The 20542-nt window shown below is 40.2% G+C and overlaps 1 protein-coding gene across 1 annotated transcript in view; it reads left to right on the top strand.

The window, feature by feature from the left end:
• Positions 1-2224: 2224 nt before the first annotated feature.
• The window catches only part of ANXA5 (annexin A5), a 31084-nt gene continuing 12766 nt past the window's right edge, over positions 2225-20542 (top strand). Inside the window, exons 1-6 of the mRNA XM_028102279.2 lie at positions 2225-2378; positions 2484-2527; positions 13946-14030; positions 15365-15459; positions 16806-16919; positions 19229-19319. Coding sequence (XP_027958080.1) covers positions 2519-2527; positions 13946-14030; positions 15365-15459; positions 16806-16919; positions 19229-19319 — 394 coding nt within the window. The 5' untranslated portion in view covers positions 2225-2378; positions 2484-2518. The remainder of the gene's footprint in view (positions 2379-2483; positions 2528-13945; positions 14031-15364; positions 15460-16805; positions 16920-19228; positions 19320-20542) is intronic.

Here is a 20542-nt window from a genome sequence, read left to right on the forward strand (position 1 = left end):
TCTGAGAATGATTTTTGGACACTGATCAGGGCCTTTTGGAAATGTATAATAGATAATTGTTTTTAAGAGATAGTAAAGGAAATCTTCTGAGTGCCTACTATTTATTATACCCAGGAGTTTAAAAAAAATCAGTCATTCAAAATCCATCAGTTAAATATACCATTCAAAGCAGCATCTAAGTGGCAGTTACTCTTTATGCACTTTTCCCTCCATGCACAAAAGAGCACTTTCCTTCTTTTGGTTTTGCTGTTCACCTAACCAGGGACCATCCTTTCTTTTCTTCATCGCCCTATAAATTATCCTCCTTCAAAGTCCAATTCAAATGTCATATCAATTTTTAGAATCCTCTGACAAAGTATTAGCGGTCCTTCCTCTGAAACCAGTTGCATTTTGATTGCATTTCTTTTATGATGTACAGTTTGTCTCCTGTTTTAGTTTGGGGGTGCCCCATAAATAGTGGTCAAATACAATTAAATTGTAATAATTCAGGTTTCTCCTCAAGAAATGCCTTCAGACCACCTTTGCAAAATAATGTTCCCACACCCCCAGTCCCTAGCCCTGCTTTATTTTCTTTATAGCACATATCATACTGGACATAATAGATATTTGTTTATTGCCTGTCTCCTCCACCAGAATTTCTGACCTACTTTGTTTCATTTCCCCAGTACCTAGAACTGTGCCTGGTCCAGAGTAGGGGTTGAATAAATCGATGTAACTGGAAGCGAAAGAAATACCAACTGGGATATATCAAGACACTGGTGCTGATCATTGATTGGTTCTATCAGTACTTAGCTGCAGGACACAGAGCAAGTCATTAACCCATGATGGGCATTTCCTTATAGAATCAATAAGATTGTTAGGTCTGATGTCATTTCATTACTCTGAGAGCAGGGCACAAGAGAGGCAATGAATAAATGGAGTTCAGGTAGATGTGTGTTGGGAAAAGAATGCTCTAGGCCAGTTACAAGAGCTACCCTTGGTGAGAGGCAGAAAGAAAGGACAAAGCATAAGTGAGGAGAGAAAGATGCGGAGAAAGGGCTGCCTTCAGGTGCATGGGCCTGTCAAGAATGCTGGGGGAGCTGTGAAGTGGAGAGCTGGGGGCCATACAGAGATGTTGGGCTGCTTGAGGAGAGGTTCCCAGACAGAGGGAAGGCAAGCTAAAAGGGGAGGGTATGTGTATGTTGCAAGCTCCACATACTTTTCAATTTTGGCTTCCTTTCCAATAAACAAGCCCTCTGCTGTGATTTTGCCAGGGCCTGATTAAGCACGTGGCCCCCATGTGAAAGCAAATGAGATGTTCTATACCAAGAATCACATTAGTTCTCCATTTAATTTGACAAGACTTCTTCTTTATTCCCCAAAGCAGACTAGATTCTAATCTCTTATCCTGAAACCTCCACAGCATTGCTCTTCTCATCTGCGAGTATGTGATCTTGTCTAGTGTTGCAAGCTTCTCCTCTTGCCTCGTCGCCCCTGCCCTGGCGCCTCTCCTGCCCTGGCGCCTCTCCCCCCGCTACACTAGGAGGTCCACGGAGGACACTATCTTTGCTTTTTCTGAATCAGCCTAGTACAATATCCTGAGTTAGTCTCTGTCTCTCACTCTCTGTCTCACACTTAACGTATTTCATACTCATTCTTAACATAGAGTATACCTCGAATTTAAGTTTCATTAAAGTTCTAGGCTGGTTTGTAAAATAGGAACTGACCCAGGCAGAGGTTTTGGAAATTTCCTACATAAGCTACCAAAGGGCTATATACATTTCAGAGAGGGCCCTGTAAGAAGTAACCACTGGCACTTTTTTTGTTTACTTAGACACACACTCAAAGCCTCACTCTTTTTTCTATACCGTAGTCAAAGAAACCCTGTCTTTGGCCACAGCGACCGTCTCGCCTTGCAAAAAGTTGGCTATGCCAAGCTGCGTCGGAGCAGCTCTGTGAGGCCACCATTCCTGCGGCCACGGAGGGAGGAGGAGCCCCAGCGACCCAAAACCCAGAGTCCTGGACAGAGCCTCCACGCCCTTCCCGCTGCGCGAGCACAAGGCAGTCCTGCAGCCCTTGGGGAGCTGCGCCTTCTCCCGCTTCCAGAGTAGAGGCCACCCGGCCCCACCCAGGCTGCGGGGACTAAGACGAGCAGTGCCCCACGCAGGCGCACTGAGGCCGGGGAAGGGGCGGGCCCGGCTCGCGGGACAAGCTGCGCGGGGGGCGGGGCGGGGAGGGGCGGGGAGGGGCGGGTGGTGTTTCCGTTGCTTGGAGTGGGCTGAGAGCTGCTGTCTGGAGCCTATTCTGCTCGCATCCCTACCCTCCCCTGCGCGCCGCCGCCCCGCGCTCCGCCGCTTTCTGGGAGGTTCGGGGCACTTAGGTCCTTCTGTCACCCTCGGGTGAGTGCTCGCCTAGCCGGGGGTCGGGGCTGCGTCCGGAGAGAGGAGCTGCGGGGAGGACCGGTCTGCGGCTCGCTAACCCGCGGTGTCTCTCTTGTCTTGCAGTTTTCCATCGCCTTCTCCTGACCTGAGCAGTCGCCATGGCACAGGTAGGGCCGTGCGCCCCTGGCGCAGCGCTCGTTATTTGCCAACTTTGTTCCCTGTGTCAAGGGAGTTCTAGAATTTGTCTGAAAGCCAAAAAAGTTTAGGAGTAAACAAAATCTGCCTTCGATAAATCTGTTACACCTTTCTTGTTTCTCCTTTCGTTGCTCCCCCCTCCAACCCCTTTTCTGTGTCCCCGGCTTCTTCCCGTCCAGTGCCCGCCGGAACCTGCTCCGAAGCAGCCGGTGGGGCACAGCAGCCGGTGACGTGGCCGGATTTGTGTGCCTTCCCTTTTTGTGAGTGAATGTGTAAAAATGCGCCCTCCCCCAAATCCAAAGAACCGCTAAAATTAGAACCAGAGCAGGAAAAGCTTTTAGCGGTCAAGTGAGACGAACGCGTTTTTTTTCCATGTCTTTCTTTTTCTTTCTTTGCATGCCTGCCTTCTTTCCTTCCTTCCTTCCTTCTTTCCTCTCCTCTTCCTTTCCCCCGCCTTCGCCTCCCTTCCCCTCCCTTCCCCTCCTTTCTCCTCCCTTCCCCTCCTTTCCCTGCCTTTTCCTGTATTATTTAAATACTACAAGTGGGCATGGCTTTTTCCAGCAGCGCTCTAGTGAGCTTTTTCCAGTTGCTCAACCCAATTTTACTGAAAGGAACTGTTCCTTGTAGGCACTGCTTCCCCCCTACCCCGCCCCGCAAAAGATTAAACAGAAGAGCGGCGTTTCTTAAGTAACTCGTGAAACGAGTTCTAAATTGAATTTGCCTTGGGATTGTTTCAGAACTTGGTTACCTAATATTGGTCTTTTTTTGCGCTTAACATTTGTTAAAAATACCAGAAAGAAAAAAATCATTCATATTAAAAAAAAAAAACCGACCGTGTTGTACAGTATTTTGTGAATAAAATATCAGTGCTAACAACTCCACCTCAAAACTAATTTTACAGATCTCGGCAATCAAACTGGCTTGTCAGAGTCCAGATAATTTTTTGAAAACCAGTATTTTAACTGCTCAGACAATGTCCTCTCTTTATACTCTTCATTTATTAAATCAAAACAAAACAAACAAAACTGACTTATCAAAATTGAGTAAAGTTTCAGGGTCCTTTCCAAGAGAACTTGGGAGGATTATGATGACCTGGTAACTTTATTAAATTTCTACAGTGCTTCCATTCTTACTTCCTCTTTTGCACTTAGGAAACATTACAATAAACCAATTCTCCTGTTACTTCAAATGGAAACTTTGGTTTAGGTTCTTCCCCGTATAAAGGATACTTTTATGTGGAATTAGGTTTCCTTCACTAAGAGTCGTTTTTCTTATCTTGATATGCTGGTGTGGTGATGTAAATGATGACTGATCAGGCATCAAAGAATAATTCCCTTTATTCTTGCTCATTTGGCTGTTTCTTGAATCTCTTTTGTAAGTTGACCCAGTGATGTCTGAAGTTTTTCAATCAATTCCTTCTAATTATGTAGACTCCAGATAGCACAAACGAACACGCTTTTCCAATTGTGGACATTAATAATTTCGAGCTATGGAAAGTGTAAAGGATGTTATATATACAAAACCTGGGAGAATGGTGGTTTTCATGATAGAATTGGGTGCATGATCTCTATCACAGTACAACTCCAGGACTGTTTTCTATCAAAACCACAGTGTTTAGTCATCATAAAAGTTACAAGTAATGTTAAGAAAGATACAGTGTTGAATTTTGCACTTTGTTATTAGTTCTCCTTGGAAACCATGGAAGTAAAACATTTTGTTAAAAGGTTTTTGTTTTTGTTTTTTTTTTAAAGATTTTACTTATTTGACAGAGACACAGTGAGAGAGGGAACACAAGCAGGGGGAATGGGAGAGGGAGAAGCAGGTTTCCGGTGTGGAGTAGGGAGCCTGATGCGGGGCTCTATCCCAGGACCCTGGGATCAGGACCTGAGCGAAGGTAGACGCTTAATGACTGAGCCACCCAGGCGTCCCCAAATTTTGTTAAAATATTAACATTAAGATAGAGTTTTGTTGTTTTTATACTTACACATTTGGTGGGATGCAGAATGCGCACATTAAGGACTTGCAGTTTTACTGTCAAAAAATTCCCGGGGCACTTGGGTGGCTCAGTTAAGTGGCTGCCTTTGGCTTGGGTCATGATCCCGGGGTCCTGGGATTGAGCCCCACTTTCTTGTCTTTGCTCAGCCTGGAGCCTGCTTCTCCCCTTCCCTCTGCCTGCTGCTCTACCTACTTGTGCTGTCTATCTCTCTCTGTCAAATAAATAAATTAAATCTTTAAAAAAAAATTCCCTTGGACCCCAGTGTAATGGTAGGAAAGCTGAAGTAGTTTCAGTGTTAGGTTTCAAACGGTTTCTATGGTAGTGTGTTTTGTTGACCTGTGGTTATGGGAACCAGAGACCTCCACTCTGGCCATTTGGAGAGCAGTGAAATCAGATGCCTGAGACTTAGAGGTGCATCTTTCAGCCATTTAAAATGTATCATTAAATATTGTCTCTTATTTATTGAAGAATGAAAGTGTAGACTTCCACAGCAGTAATTCTTCATGTTTATAAACTGTACCTCCCCTACCAGTGTTTTGTCTTTTTACTTGACCTTGGGACCACCCTGCCAGTCACAGCCTGCAAAGATCCAGGAATCAATTGTATATGTAGCTTGTGGGCATGACCATCTTGTTAAGAATTTAAAGAGAAAGCACTGACTGATTGATCTTCGATAGATAGTTGGAGTTTCTGTTTTTATATGAAAAATATTACTAGGGATATTTTATACTCTTGTGTATATTTATATTAATATTTTTTGTTTGTTATATAAATAAATTATAAGTTTTATCTTATAATTAATATAATTCATATCATTGCAAATTCTTAAAATTTTACCCTAATGATGTCAGTATAGGTGGACAAATCCATAACAGATATTGTGAACTACATAAAAAGTGATTTATATTATCAAGGTGAGTAAATACATTCAGAGCTGGGGGTATTTGTGGAATAACCACCCCTTGAACTCTGCCCTTCTCTTTCTGGTCCTGATCCTCATCCACTAGCACTGAAACATGTGGGGGTCTACCAGTTGACTATTATTATGGAGAGAAGTAGTCTAACATGAGGCTTCCCAGTCTTTCTCAAAGATAACACACTGGTTAACTGTATCTTTTCCATGACACGCAAGAAAAATAAGAATTACAAATGTACCTGCATGTAAACAGTTCCCGGACAATATTTATTTCTTTTTTACCTTTGAAATCATTCATTTGAATGGTTTTGTATTTATCTGATTTGGAACCACAGCATCCGTATTGTTTTGGAATAAACTTTGCTAAATGAATGATAAATTATTATGATTATTGGATCACTAACGTTTTCTAATGTACTAAATTTGGGTACAAGCTAGTTCAAGATACTTACTAAGGAATGGCCAAAGAGCTGTTAATTGCCTGAATTCTCTATATAGAGTATAATATTTTTTGAATCCTTTCATCTTTTTCTTCGAACAGTCAACTTGTGATTATATAAATGAGACTTTTTTTTAAAAATTAGTTTTTAGGGTCATTTTTCTCAATTTGACTTGACCATACTTTGGGTTGGATTTCTTAAACTGGGTCCTGACCTGTTTCTCTCTTACTGCTTAACTTGCTCATGCGGGTTTTTAAAATCTCACTATTTAGCTAGAGCCAAATTATTTCACAGGTATTCTAATTTATTTTAGGAACTTAAAAGTACATTCTGTACTTCTGTATTCCTTGGTTTGGAAAAATTAGGAGTCGGCCATATTTCAAAGATGAATGATCCATTTAATACATTATAATTCGAGTCTGTCTAATTTTGTTTATGATAATCAAACTTTAAAAGGATAGATTTTGGGGAGGCACCTGGGTGGCTCAGTTGGTTAAGCATTTGCCTTTGGCTCAGGTCATAATTCCAGAATCCCAGGATGGGAGCCCTGCCTCATTGCACTCCCTGCTCGGCTGGGAATCTGCAGCTCCCTCTCTGTCTGCCTCTCCCCCCTCCTCATGCTCTGTCTCTGCCACTCTCTCAAATAAACAAATAATTTTTCTTTAAAAGATAGATTTTGGGCAATCTGAACTTAGCTTTATAATGTTTATAGAGTTAATATATTTAAAGCAGCAGGAATGTCATGAAGCAAAATCAGGCAACATAATTTTTCACTGGAAACTTCATGAACATCAGATTTCTCTCCTCTGTACATACATTGTGCAAGGTTTGCTTAGACATTTTTTTGGTTGGTTTGAAATCATTGTACTGTGATAATTTATAAAGTGCCTGTGCAGAACAAGCAGGATCAATGTAAATAAATAGATTAGAGATGAGGTTCATTCTAGAGGAGTTGACCAGATACTGATTGTATCTTTTCATGCCATTCACTTTAAGGTCAACTCTCTCTTTAGAGAGCTCTCTGGGGATCTTAGATCAGGATTACCTATACTGCTTTGGGTTAGTGTCTCTCAGTTCCTGATACCTCTGACTCTTGATTACATTTTGGATGCTGAGAACTAGACCCAAAACTGCTTGGCTGCTTGGGAAGCCACTGAGCAATTCATTGGCATTCAGCAAATCTTAATTCCCTTATCTAGATCTGGTAACTTTGGACACAGTTGGAGAGCTAGTGAGAGTTGGGCAGTCTGTGGTTTTCTCCTCTTTAGTGACTTAGAAATTTAAAATGGTAGAAATAAAATATTTTAACATAATAGATCAATTTCTGAAATAAATTTTATTCATATAACCTGTATACTATTCTAAAACTTTACAAACACATTAGTTGATCTTTACAAAAGTTAGTGCTCCTAAGACCTTTGCTTAAATTCTTTTTTTTTTTTTGGACCCGTCCTTTCAGTTTAGTAGTTTATATAATATGTAAACCTGTATGCAGTTGATTTACTGGAATGAGTGCATATTCCAGTTGACATCATTTCTTTGGACACCTGTTCCTAACTGTTCTCTTTACTTCCCATACGTGCGTGCATTTATGAATGGATGAAGCTTTTGAGTTCCCACTATGCACCAGGTATTGTTAAGACATGGGAAATAAAAAAGGAAATGGGACAAAAATGTATTGGTATAACAGATGCATTGCTAAGTCCATTGTATGCATTATTTAGTGCTCACAGTACAATTTCGGAAATCAGTATTACTGTTTCAATTTCACAGAAGAGAAAACTGAGGTCACTTACCTGGCAGTGGTCAGGGGGGCCAAGGAGGAAAGGCATTATATGCAGAGGCAACACCAGCCAGGGTGAATTCTCAGAGGTGTAAAGGAGTTTGGCCTGGCCAGGAGCCACAGGCAAGATGGTATTGCTGGAGTGAAGCGGTCAGGTGGGGAGATGGAGCCCTGCCTTGGACAAGGATGCCAGAAAGAGCTAAAGAATATGAACCATTTTGTAGGTGAGGGAAGCTATCAAAGAATTTTAAGTTGGGGTGTGCCATGGTTAGGCTTGCATTTAACCAAGATCACCCTGGTGCCGGTGTGATGTTGCATTTCTGAGGGCGGCAGAAACTGCATGATGGTGCAGGAGGTGGGAGGGAAGGAGAGAGAAGTGGAATAGTGGAAGACCACTTAGGAATCTGCCGCTACAATCCCAGTGAAATCTTAAAGACAAACTAGGCAGTGGCTGGGACTTGAGATAGGAGGGGACTGTCAGAAGAGTAGGCAGATTGGGTGCATGAGTGGGGTGGTCGTTGGTGGTGAAGGGTCTGGTCAGGGTCAAGATGAATAGCTTGCTTGACTGAGTGGTTGATTTGTGTTTTTCTCTGAGAAAGGAATACAGGTTTGAGGTGGGGGGAGTAGGTAGAGTTCGTAGTGGATTTGTTGAATTTGAGTTCCGTATAAAACATTTAGGAGGTGCTGTCTAGTAAGCAGCAGGGTATATATGATCTTTAAATCCTCTTTCATCTCTGTAGGTCATTTATTTATGTATTATTCCTCTTCCTACAACTAAAAATGATTTGAGGCTAACATTTCTTACCTTTGTGTAGGACCAGCCATGTTTATTAGATTTCTGCCCCTTGTTTAGAAACAAAAGGAAAAAAAAGTTGTGAATCCATGCACAGTCTTCTTTAATATGAGAAGTCTCTAAGCTTGTTTCCTGAAGCATTGGTTAACGAATTGGGTAGTGATACAGCTTTTCAAGTACTATTTGTAGAATGCCCAATTGAACAGTTAGGTGAAACAGAACCCCCACCCCCCCCATTCCCCACCTCAAATGTGTACTCATTGGAGGCTAATGCATTTGCCCACTTTAACTAACTCAAGGCATCACCATTATTCATGGACAGTTTAACTTTCCATTTGTTGGTATTTGCCAAGGGAAGGCATTCTTACACTGGCAGGGAGTCATAGTCATGGGAGCATTAAAGAAATAACAAAAACCTAAATCATACTGACAAAACCTTTATTTCGTTTTCAAAACTTCTTTTCTACCTTTATGCGTAGAACTTAAATTATTTATAGTGATACTTTTCCCCTCTTACACTTGATTTTAAGAAAGGGGTCAAGGTAACGGTTAAAAACCAATTTGAATTTAAGGCTTTGAACTTAACTTTCACCTTTTTTGATAAATTTGGAGCAAGGGTAAGAATTAGGGCTTGAGATCTTATTTCTCACCCCCTGTTGTCTGTGTTTATACCCCTCAGTCCTCTTGGAGATTCTAGGTTTTTTTTTTTTTCTTCTGATATTTTACCTTGCAACTTTGATCATAATCATATCATGCTGGTTTTCCCCTCCTTTCTTGCTCATTTTATTTTTCTTGGTACAGTGACTTTTAATTTTTTTTTCTTTGCTCCTCAGTAGGATGCATTATCACAGGAAATATTAAGGGGCCTGTCCTGTGTACATCAGATAAGACCTGAACTGCTCTGGCTGGGGAGTGAAGGCAGAGTTCTGCCATTGGACATCCCCGTTCCCCACCTTTCTGGGCAGCCTCCAGAGGATTTTTGTCAAGCCTGAGCCTCAGAAGAACCATACTTAAAAATCACCCTGTGGCCGCTTAGCAGTTGCTCAGCTGTAGTGGTTTGCTTCCTGGTGTCTGGCTTCCTAATTAGTATTATGAGGAATGCTGGGTAGGTGTTTGATTAAGTATTGATTTCCTTAAACTGGAAGACGGATTTAAAGAGGGTTTCGTTCTCTTCTGAGCCTTCAGGAAGGCTTCAGTTTAAAAGGTTCCAGACAGGTGAATGTTTTCTCATCTTTAAATTTGAAGTTGTTGTTTCTGTTGTTGTTTTCCCGTTTCTTTAAATTCTGTCTAGAAAAGCAACCCTTCACTTGTTTTTTTTTTTTTTTTTGGCTTAATTATGTTCATTTTATTTTGGCACACCTAGTCCTTGACGGTAAAGAACTTTCTCATTTAGCATAAAGGAACAAAAAAAGCCTACAAAATTATAGAACTAGGAGAGTGGATAATTTTGAAGGTGAGAGTTAAAAGAGTGAATTACATGTTTTGGCCATGTATGGTCTGAGAATATATGCTAATGCACTTGAGAAGACCTTGGTGGCAGGGAGTGAAGGTAACTGACGAGGAACTCAGGATGGGGGAAGGGAAGCAGTACCCACTCACAGTTGGAATTAACCTGGGTAAGGTATAAATGTTTAGCTTGAGGCTAGTGGGGCTATAGGAAAAAGGAGAAGCCCTCTAGCATGAGTCATGGAAAGTCACATTTACCCAGTGCAGACAATTTTGTGTGGACTGGGATGGGGTTTGGACAGGATGTCCAAACAAGGTTTCTGCCCTTGTGACTCACATCTGTGATTCACTTCTGGTCCCTAACTACCACTACGTGGCTTTGGCTAGCTTTGACAGTGACTTGGATCGTGTGGAATGTAGCACGTGTTTCCCAATTTCTAGAAAGCTCTCAAAAATACAATCGGCAGTTATTTCTTCTTCATAGTCAGTCGCTGAGATTCTGAGGATACTTCCTTCCATCTTTCACCTCATTTCCTTCAGTCTTAGCGGTCAGATGTCTTTTTAAGGCAAATCTCTCTTGTCTCCTCTGTTCTTAACCTCTTGATCTACTAGCAACTCCATAGCCTATAAACTGGATAAAGTATTTTTTTTTAAAGTGAGTTTTTGAAAGAAAAAAAAACATCATTTGTAAAATCGGAGTTCATGGAGCTGCTTTGCCTCACAATTCACTTTTTTGGTGTTCTCCAGTCATGCTTTTTACCACCATCAAAGACCTCGTTATCAAGTCCGCTGGACCCTTTCGCTCTCACCTCCTGTTTGACTTCTCTGTGATACTGGACACTGCCTTTTCTTCTTTTCTTCCTGGAACATTTTTTCCCCTTTGGCTTTTCCATGCCATCACAACCCTTTTTGGAGATTTCCTTTTTGTTTTTGGGAGGCTATGCACCATGATTAATAGCCTGCAGTTCCATGGCCTGTCTTCAGGTACTGGCTCTGCTACTTGCTTGATGGTCCCTTGGATGATTCTCCAAACATTTCTTAAGCCAATGTGTTTCTTCACCTGTAAAATGAGATGATCCATGTGAAGCTCTGAACACTGTGCTTGGCTCATTGACACACTGAGCAAGTATTAGGTGCCCAGTGCAGGGGCTTGAACTCATGACCCTGAGATTGAGACCTGAGCTGAGATCAAGAGTTGGATGCTTAACCGACTGAGCCACCCAGGCGCCCCTTAGCTGCCATTCTGATTGTAGGGGACCTTCCCTTCTCTGCTGGTTCTCCTTGCCACCCCACTAACATTGCCTTTTGTGATAGCCTCCTCACACAGCTCCACTGACCACTTACGTACTCTGGTAACTGACAAAGCCTGCTTCTCTTCCAGTATACCTTCTGGGGAGAAACGCAATCCTATTGCCCTTACAAAAAAGGAATCATCCTAATTGGTTCCCTTCTGCCTTGGTTCTGTTCCTCTCTGTCTTCTCTTTTCCATTACCACCGCTCCTGACTTGGATCAGGTCCTGTCTTCTTCCTCGGTTAGTTGTTTTTACAACAGCCTTCCTGTCTCCACTCTTGCCTAGTCCATTCCATTGTCTCCACTGCTGCCCCAGTAATATTACTGGGCACAGTCGACATTGTTCTTCCCTACTGAAATGTCCCCTAATGACTTTCCCTTGCCTACAGGATGAAGTTGGCACTTCTTAGCATGGCCATGCAGCTCCTCCTTACTTCCCACCATGACCACCATTTGCTTTTCTCTTCATACTTACTGTTTGCTTTAGTCTGTTCAAACTCTTAATCCTTTGTCCAAAGCACCAGATTTTTTAGTTCTTTCATGTTTCTATGCACGCTGGATTATACCTTCCTGTACTTCTCTACTTTCTTGAACCTGCCTTGGAAAATCACAGGCAACTTTCAAGACATTTTTTGGGAAGTTTTTCTGATATCTTCTCTTTCCACTATTCCCAACTCAGCCCCTCCTTTATGTGTATATGTACCCTGATGAAACCTGTATGTGTGTACTCTACTGCACTTGATTATGTGCCTATCATGTTCTCTTGACTTTTAGAGATCATCACTTTTTCCTAGTGAGTAGTACAATAGTCCTCATGTGGAAAGCATTCAAAAAATGGTTATTAAGTGAATGAAAAAACAGACAAGAGAACTAAGTTATCTGTCATGTCAGTCCTAGGTTCTCACACTGAGAGAACCTGTGGTATTTATTCACTTTTTATGATGACATATTGATGGTGTTTTCATAATCAATTTGAAGTGGTTCCACTAAACAGAGGGAAACTGCAGATTGACCTGAGAGATAGGACATTCCTAATCCATGCCAATTTTGGAGGACTGTTTTCTCAAATCGTATCAATTTCTCTCTCAACTTACTGTTTCTTTTAATTATGTTGAACCACATGAAATTGCCAGAAATTTTTTCCTTGTAGGTGATTGTCCTTCCATGCATTCCTAATAAAACACACATGATTATAAACCAACACAAGTATTCTCAGCCCTTCCCCTCTTGTAGCTGTTTTTCCCTCAGTTTTATTTATTTTTTAAATAAAAAAAAGATTTATTTATTTATTTTAGAGAGAGAGAGTGAGTGTGAATCCACGTGAGCAGTGGGAGGAGCAGAGTGAGAGGGAGAGAGAATCTCAGGCAGACTTCTCTCTGAGTGCAGAGCCTGCCCTAGGGTTCCATCTCATGACCCTGAGATCATGATCTGAGCCAAAACCAAGAGTCAGATGCTCAACCAACTGAGTCACCCAGGCGCCCCTCTTCAGTTTTAGATAGAACCTTAACAGGAGTTTTGAAGGACTTCAAAACCATTTATTAGTAAAAGTTAATGCTGGGATCTTCCTTTTATCATAAGATAAAAATTTAGGACTCAGTATTCATAAAACCTTCTGATTCTAAAGAACTAATGATATTGCAGGTTTTGAGGGGGAAGCCTTAAAATATTTCGATGATTAAAAGCACTACATGGGATGCCGGGGTGGCTCAGTTGGTTAAGCGTCTGCCTTTGACCCAGGTCAGGATCCCAGGGTCCTGGGATCAAGTCCCACACTGGGCTCCTTGCTCAGCGGGGAGCCTGCTTCTTGATCTGCCTGCCACTCCCCCTGCTCATGCTCTCAATCTCGCTGATAAATAAATAAATAAATAAATAAATAAATAAATAAAGCACTGCATATATGATAAAATAAGCATAACAGCAAAGCTTATGAAGAATGTCTTCCAATATACTTTTATAAAGTTCTTTTTTTAAAAAAGATTTTATTTATTTGTCAGAGAAAGAGAGAGAGCTCATGCGCACAAGCAGGGGGAGGGGCAGGCAGAGGGAGAAGCAGGCCCCCTGCTGAGCAAGGACCCCCCCCCCACCCCCCACCCCGATACGGCACTGGATCCTAGGACCCTGGGATCATGACCTGAGCTGAAAGGCAGACGCTTAATGGAGCCACCCAGATGTCCCTACTTTTATAAAGTTCTAAATTCAAAGACTTGGCATATGAATTACCAAATATTTTTTCAGGCTTTACCAGGTTATCATAAAATCCCTAAGTAAATATAAAGAAACAGGACTAGATGAAAAGTTATGTAGTAAAAATATCACTTGGAGTTGAGTGCCTAGGGCAGGGCATCAAGTTTCAATGCAGGTTCAGCATGCCCTCGATCAAAGTGGCAAGAGACTTAAATGGAAGGAATCCTGCAAGGAAGTGCCCTCTGTGAATCTGGGGGTGTCGCCGGGGCATGGACACTGGGGGCAATGCCCAAGGGACGAAGGCCTTGGAAGCCAGACCTTCCCATTAATGGTATTGCAGGTGGACCAGGATAGCTCATGCACTGAATTGGTTCTGCTAATCCAAACTGTAAGTGGTCCTCTTCCCATTTCAAATGGAGTTATCAAATGGTAAATTTATTTAAAGACTGAACATGATATAGAGCAATGGCTTGCTTTGTTATTATTTGCTTTGTCTGTACTGGTCATGCCATGAATAATATCACTGTGTTTCCTGTCCCAGGCTCTTAAAGGCACCGTGGTTGCCTTCCCTGGATTTGATGAGCGGGCTGATGCAGAAGCTCTTCGGAAGGCCATGAAAGGCCTGGGTAAATTCAACCTTCCTTTTGTTCTTAAACAAACAAACACGTGACATTTGTTTTTCCAAACAAAAAGTCACTGATTTTAGAGTATTTTATCTGAAATGTATAAAAAGAGGGAAGATACATGAAGGTAACAAAATAATTATGACTGAAATGTATAAAAGGAGGGAAGATACATGAAGGTAACAAAATAATTATGACTGACATATTCAATCTTTGCAACTGATCAGGAAGTTAAATTTGGCCTTTTTGTTTTTTAGCTTTTCAGCTTTACCTGGGAGGTAGCTGACCGAGTAGATAAGCAGACATTCCTGAGAGTGATCAGCTGTGCAGGTCTTTGTCCCCTTTGCCCGATCAGGTGTCTAGTTCTGCGGTCTCTTGCATTCAACTATTTTCTCTTTCCCCAGTCTCCTTTCTAGCCATGTATAAACCTCTCATCTGGAGGATTTCTACACAGAACTGATCTTCTGTCCTCAGGCTCCTTCTATACTAGTGTCCATGAGTGGGGATCCACCTTCTTCAGACTTGGCTCTGACCCCTTCTTACTCCATTCTGAACATCTTGTGAGATTTCCATTGTAGCAAGATTAGCGTTAGCTTTCTGGCCGTGCACGCCCTTCCTTAGTATCCCAGCCCACATTGTCGGACTCAGCTCATGTTACTATTCCATGTGTTCTCTGACCCAACCATGCTGGGTTATCTGCTATTAGTGAAAACCCTGTATTTTCCTACTGCTGAGCCTTTCCCTCATTTTAAAGGCCTGTCCTCTTTCCCTGTATCATGCCTGATAAAACCCTTCCATCCTTCAGGACTCTTTTGGGTGTCACCTTCTTCATGAAGTTTTCCCAAAAGTCCTTCCACCTATCAGCTAAGAGAACCTCCCCTGAAACCCCACTCAACACCTGGACCTCTCCTGAAGCACTTGTAACATTCTGCCTTAGCTCAAGGTTGTCCTTGTGTATTTGTATTTTTCACCCTAAATTGTAATTTGAAACCAGGGTCTGTATCTTTCTTCTCTCTTAATCTCCTGTAACACTCAACACCTGCCTTGTGAATATCCATTGTTTGAGTAACTATCTGTTGCAAGAAAAACTAGGTGCACTCAGTTTTTAAAAAGTCGGGAATATTTTTCTACCTACTTCACAATACATCAGGAATAGGGGATAGTTTATACTGAAAATATAACATGTTATATGTTGTGCATTTTGTAGCTTAATGAATTATTTAATAAGTCTATTTTATGAGGTAAGGAATCAAAGTGACTGGGGCGCTGGTCCCAAAGGTTATTGAAACAGTGGGTATGGGGGAGCCAAGATGTAATTCTTCGAACATAAATTGCAGGCACTGATGAGGAGAGCATCTTGACTCTGTTGACATCCCGAAGTAATGCTCAGCGCCAGGAAATCGCCGTGGCTTTTAAAACTCTATTTGGCAGGGTAAGACTGCACTTCATCCTAAATTACAATGTGAGAGCCCCGATATGGTTTAAGGCTAGTTTGAACTCTACGAATATTCCTTTGTAAACATTATTTATTTTGTTATTCTGATTTTACTATTCCTTTTCTCTTTTTAAGTTTTTTTTTTTAAGATTTTATTTATTTATTTGACAGAGAGGGACACAGCGAGAGAGGGAACACAAGCAGGGGCAGTGGGAGAGGGAGAGGGAGAAGCAGGCTTCCCGCGGAGCAGGGAGTCCGGCGCAGGGCTCAATCCCAGGACCCTGGGATCACGACCTGAGCCGAAGGCAAACGCCTAACGACTGAGCCACCCAGGCGCCCCATTTTTTTAAGTTTCTTAATTATCAGCTATTGGTTTACAATGTTCACCCAACTTATCCCCATAATTGTTTTCTCTTGCTTGATGCTACCAAAGTGCCAAAAGATCCCATGGCGATAGCTGCCTCTCTTCTTGCCTGCTTCCTTCTCAGGATTGTTTTGTGAGCTATTTTCTAGATACAAACCTGTATGATAGTCTGTTTTATTGTGACATAGTTTCATTCTTGGTTCCTCATGGAGTGGTATTTTAATAAATGTGTTTTTAGTTCATTGATTTAAATGCTCTTATTTGATTAACAGATCAAATAAAAATTAAATTTGTTATTTAAATGAATTACTGTGTATATGAAAAACAAACAATTTTGTTATTCTGAAAATTTGTTTTCGTCAATTAAGAAACAAATGCAAAGCAAACAAACAGAGTATTCTGAACATAGTTTCTGGTTTCCTATGTGCTGAAACTGGAATGGGTAAGGAATACTGCTTTTCTTTTCATAATTATATTTTCTCCGTAGTAGCAGCTGTCTCTCGGTAGTCAGGAGCATAATTATAAACATAATTCATTATGTATTGGAATATTAATAAATATTGAGAGAAAAAATTATTTCGTTTGGGTATGATAGGCTAGATTTTGTCATTTGTAAAAATGCATTTATGATTTTATTTTGGGAAAATTGTTTTTAAAGATACACATGTTTCTCAAAACAGTACTTTTAAACTGTCTTTAACGTATTTTTTATTCATTTTTTAACTGTTGAAATTCAGAAAAACATTTCTTAAAAACAAATACTTTGACACATAAGTGACTTTGTTTTAGCTTAAGCTTTAGGTCAGATGTCAAAAGTACATTATTCAAAACTGGGGTTTTGTTTAACTCACATGCCTTTTTTCTGCTTGGAGATGGCAACATAAATAATTCATTCGTGCAAAGAGCTATGCTTTATATTTAAGAAGAATCTCCTTAAAATTTCTGCCTGGTTCACAGATTTGTATTTTCTGTAATTTAGGACCTGCTGGATGACCTGAAATCGGAACTGACTGGAAAATTTGAAAAATTAATCATGGCTCTGATGAAACCTTCTCGGCTTTATGATGCCTATGAACTGAAGCATGCTCTTAAGGTAAAAGAATTAGTGAGAGGAACATTCTTGTCATGAATACTATTATTTTGTGTTGGTAATTACACTTAAAATTTTTGAATTATTTCTGTGAGGGTTTCTTGGAGGACAAAATTGCATAGGAGGCAATAAGAAGAAAAGGAGGGAGAAAATTACAAGTGTGTCATTTACTCTTTTTGTATAGTTAACTCAGTAATAGTGGCTTTTTAAAATTTTAATATTTTTTGCAGCTCTTTATATTTTATCTTCATGCCTGTTTTCTAATTTTGAGATGTGTTAAAAAATGTTACAGGTTAAGTATTTTATCTTTTAAAATAGAAAGTTGCCCGATTATGAAATAATATTGTTAATCATTTTAGGTTAAAAAAATAACGCCACAGAGAGAATTTTCAGAGAGGAAGGATTTTCTAATACCCTTTCCTTCTTTCCTATACTTGTAAATACTAAAATAGTATATATAATACCAAAATAGTAGCTGATAATCTTATTATAATTTCATTGTAGCAAATAACTAAATGTATATTCCCTTGACTGGTGTTTGGAATATTGTATAAATATGTCTACTTTGAAACATTTGTTTAGACTTACGGGACAGGAAGTAGTACAATTAGTGGTAGATTTTTTTTTTTTTTTAAAGATTTTATTTATCCGGCAGTGAGAGACGCGGCAAGAGAGGGAACACAAGCAGGGGGAGTAGGAGAGGGAGAAGCAGGCTTCCTGCCGAGCAGGGAGCCCGATGCGATGCGGGGCTCCATCCCAGGGCCCTGGGATCATGACCTGAGCCGAAGGCAGACGCTTAATGACTGAGCCACTCAGTGGTAGATTTTGAATGGTCAAAAGGAGATTTAACAACAGGGATTCTTACTTATGGAGTGAAGGGAGAAGAGGCCTTATCAAGTTAGGAGCTTTTCTGTGCTTATTCTCTTCATTTGCCCACAGTGCTTCTTTTGGAGTAAACAAAATCTCAGATTATTGAAAAACAGCCTTTTTGTGGAGTACTTCTGAAATGTCAGTAGTAATTGAAATTCTGCCAGAGCATAAACATAGGTTTTTCAGTGCTTGATTTTTTTTTAAGATTTTATTTTATTTTATTTTATTTTATTTGAGAGAGAGAGTGAGAGAGAGACCACAAGAGGGGGTAGGGTCAGAGGGAGAAGCAGACTCCTCGCTAAGCAGGGAGCCCAATGTGGGGCTCGATCCCAGGACTCTGGGATCATGACCTGAGCTGAAGGCAGTTGCTTAACCAACTGAGCCACCCAGGCGCCCCTTGTGCTTGATTTTTGAAAAAGAAACAGAGATATAAAGAGAATAATGCTATTTTTAAAAACTAGGTTCATCTCTATCATTGCTTGTAGCTTCTAATTTAGCAGTGTAGATAGACTTCTACCATCAGAAGAAAGAAAACCAACTAAAATTATAGTTAACCTTTGAATGACACAGGTTTGAACTATGCATATACTGATTTTTTACAGTACAGTATAGTTCCTGTCTTTTCTCTTCCTTATGATTTTCTAAATATCATTTCTTTTTTCTATCTTTATTGTAGGGATACAATTTGTAATGCATATAACATACACAACATGTCTTAATCGACTGTTCATGTTATCAGTAAGGCTTCCGACGCACAGTAGTAGGCTCTTAGTAGTTAAGTTTTTGGAGAGTCAAAAATTATACACAGATTTTCGACTTGGGAGGTAGTCATTGCCCCTAACTTCCACGTTGTTCAAAGGTCAACTGTACGTTCCAAAAATCCAGAAAGCATGTTTCAATTCCTTTGTACTGATCCAGTTCCTAATTACTAAGCAATGCTACATTTATTATTTCCTTTGGTACAGAATTGGAAATTCCATGGAAAACTTAATTTGAGGGCAGGGGCTTTATGTTTTGAGATACAATTGTTTAAGTATCAGTGCTCCTCCACGTAAATTTATGTAAAGTTGTCATTTTTACTCTTTCAGTCTTCTTAATTTCATGTTTCATTAACATGTTTTACTTTTAAACTCTTCAGAATGAAACTATTTAGAATAAAATTAAAAATTTATATAATCTCTTTTGGGTCATATATCACATACATGCAATAAACGTTTTTCATTAGACAAAAAAGGATAAAATTGTCTTTGGAGAGAAAATTAATTGGAAATTTTTTAATTTTGTAACTAATAGAACTTGTATATAAAGAAGGGAATATTAAGTTGGATAGTTTATATAATTATATTTATATAATTATGCAATTTGGGTAACATCTGTTCTAGGAAAATAACTCTTTCATCTTATTGGCATATGTTCTCTATTAAAAATAAATTTCCAAACAGGGAGCTGGGACAGATGAAAAAGTACTGACGGAAATTATTGCTTCAAGGACACCTGAAGAACTGAGAGCCATAAAACAAGTTTATGAAGAAGGTAAACGCTTGGAATTTTATTTCCCCTTCATCTCCACTGTCACTTTTTCACTTTTCTAAAGTGAGTGCAGTTCTTCATGGTTACAGGAGGCAGGCCATATGTGATTCCTGAATAAACGAGTGAGCGAATGCATGAATAAGCAACAATTCAAGCTTGTTTTCCTTCAGTAAGGAAAAGACTGCTTTTTCCTAGACCTGTATCTATTTTGGTACTTAAGAGAAGCTTCTGATGAAGATGGGAGTTTACTTTTATGTAGAATTTGCAACTCGTGTAGGGACATACAGGTTGTTTTTCTTTTCCATGAACTTCAAGATGTAGGTGGTTTTTCTTCCTGAAAAAAAAAAAAATCAGTTTTAATATTAGTAGAAGTTAAGCGTTATCTAAAAGACCCTTTTGGAATTTGGGAAAAGAAACCTTGTCCAGACCAGAGTTGATGAAAATGTTTGAGTAAATGTGTGTCATTTTAGTCAATGGCAGTGCTTGAATATTCTGCATTTTAATTTTTCTCTTTGGTGTGCCTTTTTTTTTGTGAAACAAAAATCTATCATTTCAATCTGAAGTATGTTCTATGAATGGAACCAAGAAAATGAAATAAAAAGTAAAGGGAGAGTGTTCTTTGCTCATCACATTTTCTGTACCAGACTCTTTCCCCTACCTGACTGAGCAGACTCTTGAGATTATCAGCTCAGTCAGCAGACCAACAAGCTGAGTGCCTTCAGCTAGGAAAATGTGTCCCTGTCTTGGCATTAGTTTATTTATTTTAGAAATGACATTGTAACTCAGCAAGTCAGAACAGTGTGAAATTTAAATGATTAACTTTCTGAAGTGCTGGATCTTTCTTTCCTGCTTCTCTTGTTAAAGTTGGATAGGTCCCAACCACTAAGGCAGAGGGGATACATGTAACTGCAGAAGATCACCTACGAGTTTTATTTGATGTAATATTCAAAGATCTGTCTCTGGGCATGTTGACGTTTGTGAGGGAGCCTTTGTATGCTGGATGACAAATGGGGTGCTGTCATGTACTACGCCCTGGCTGTGTGTCTGGTGGTGCACTGGCTGTCACGAATGACACAAAAGGTGCACATACCATAGCTCCCGTCCTCAAGGAGTGTGCAGTCTCTTGAGGGGTGACGTGATTTAGAAACTGACTGCAGCTGTTAAAGGATAGCAAAACCCAAACTAAAGTCAAATACCAAAAAATGTTTCATGCAAGAATCCATTTA

Source organism: Eumetopias jubatus, unplaced genomic scaffold, assembly GCF_037043125.1.
Source record: "Eumetopias jubatus isolate StellerSeaLion01/CBP00866 unplaced genomic scaffold, mEumJub1_p1.0 scaffold_2, whole genome shotgun sequence".
Taxonomy (NCBI): Eukaryota; Metazoa; Chordata; class Mammalia; order Carnivora; family Otariidae; genus Eumetopias; species Eumetopias jubatus.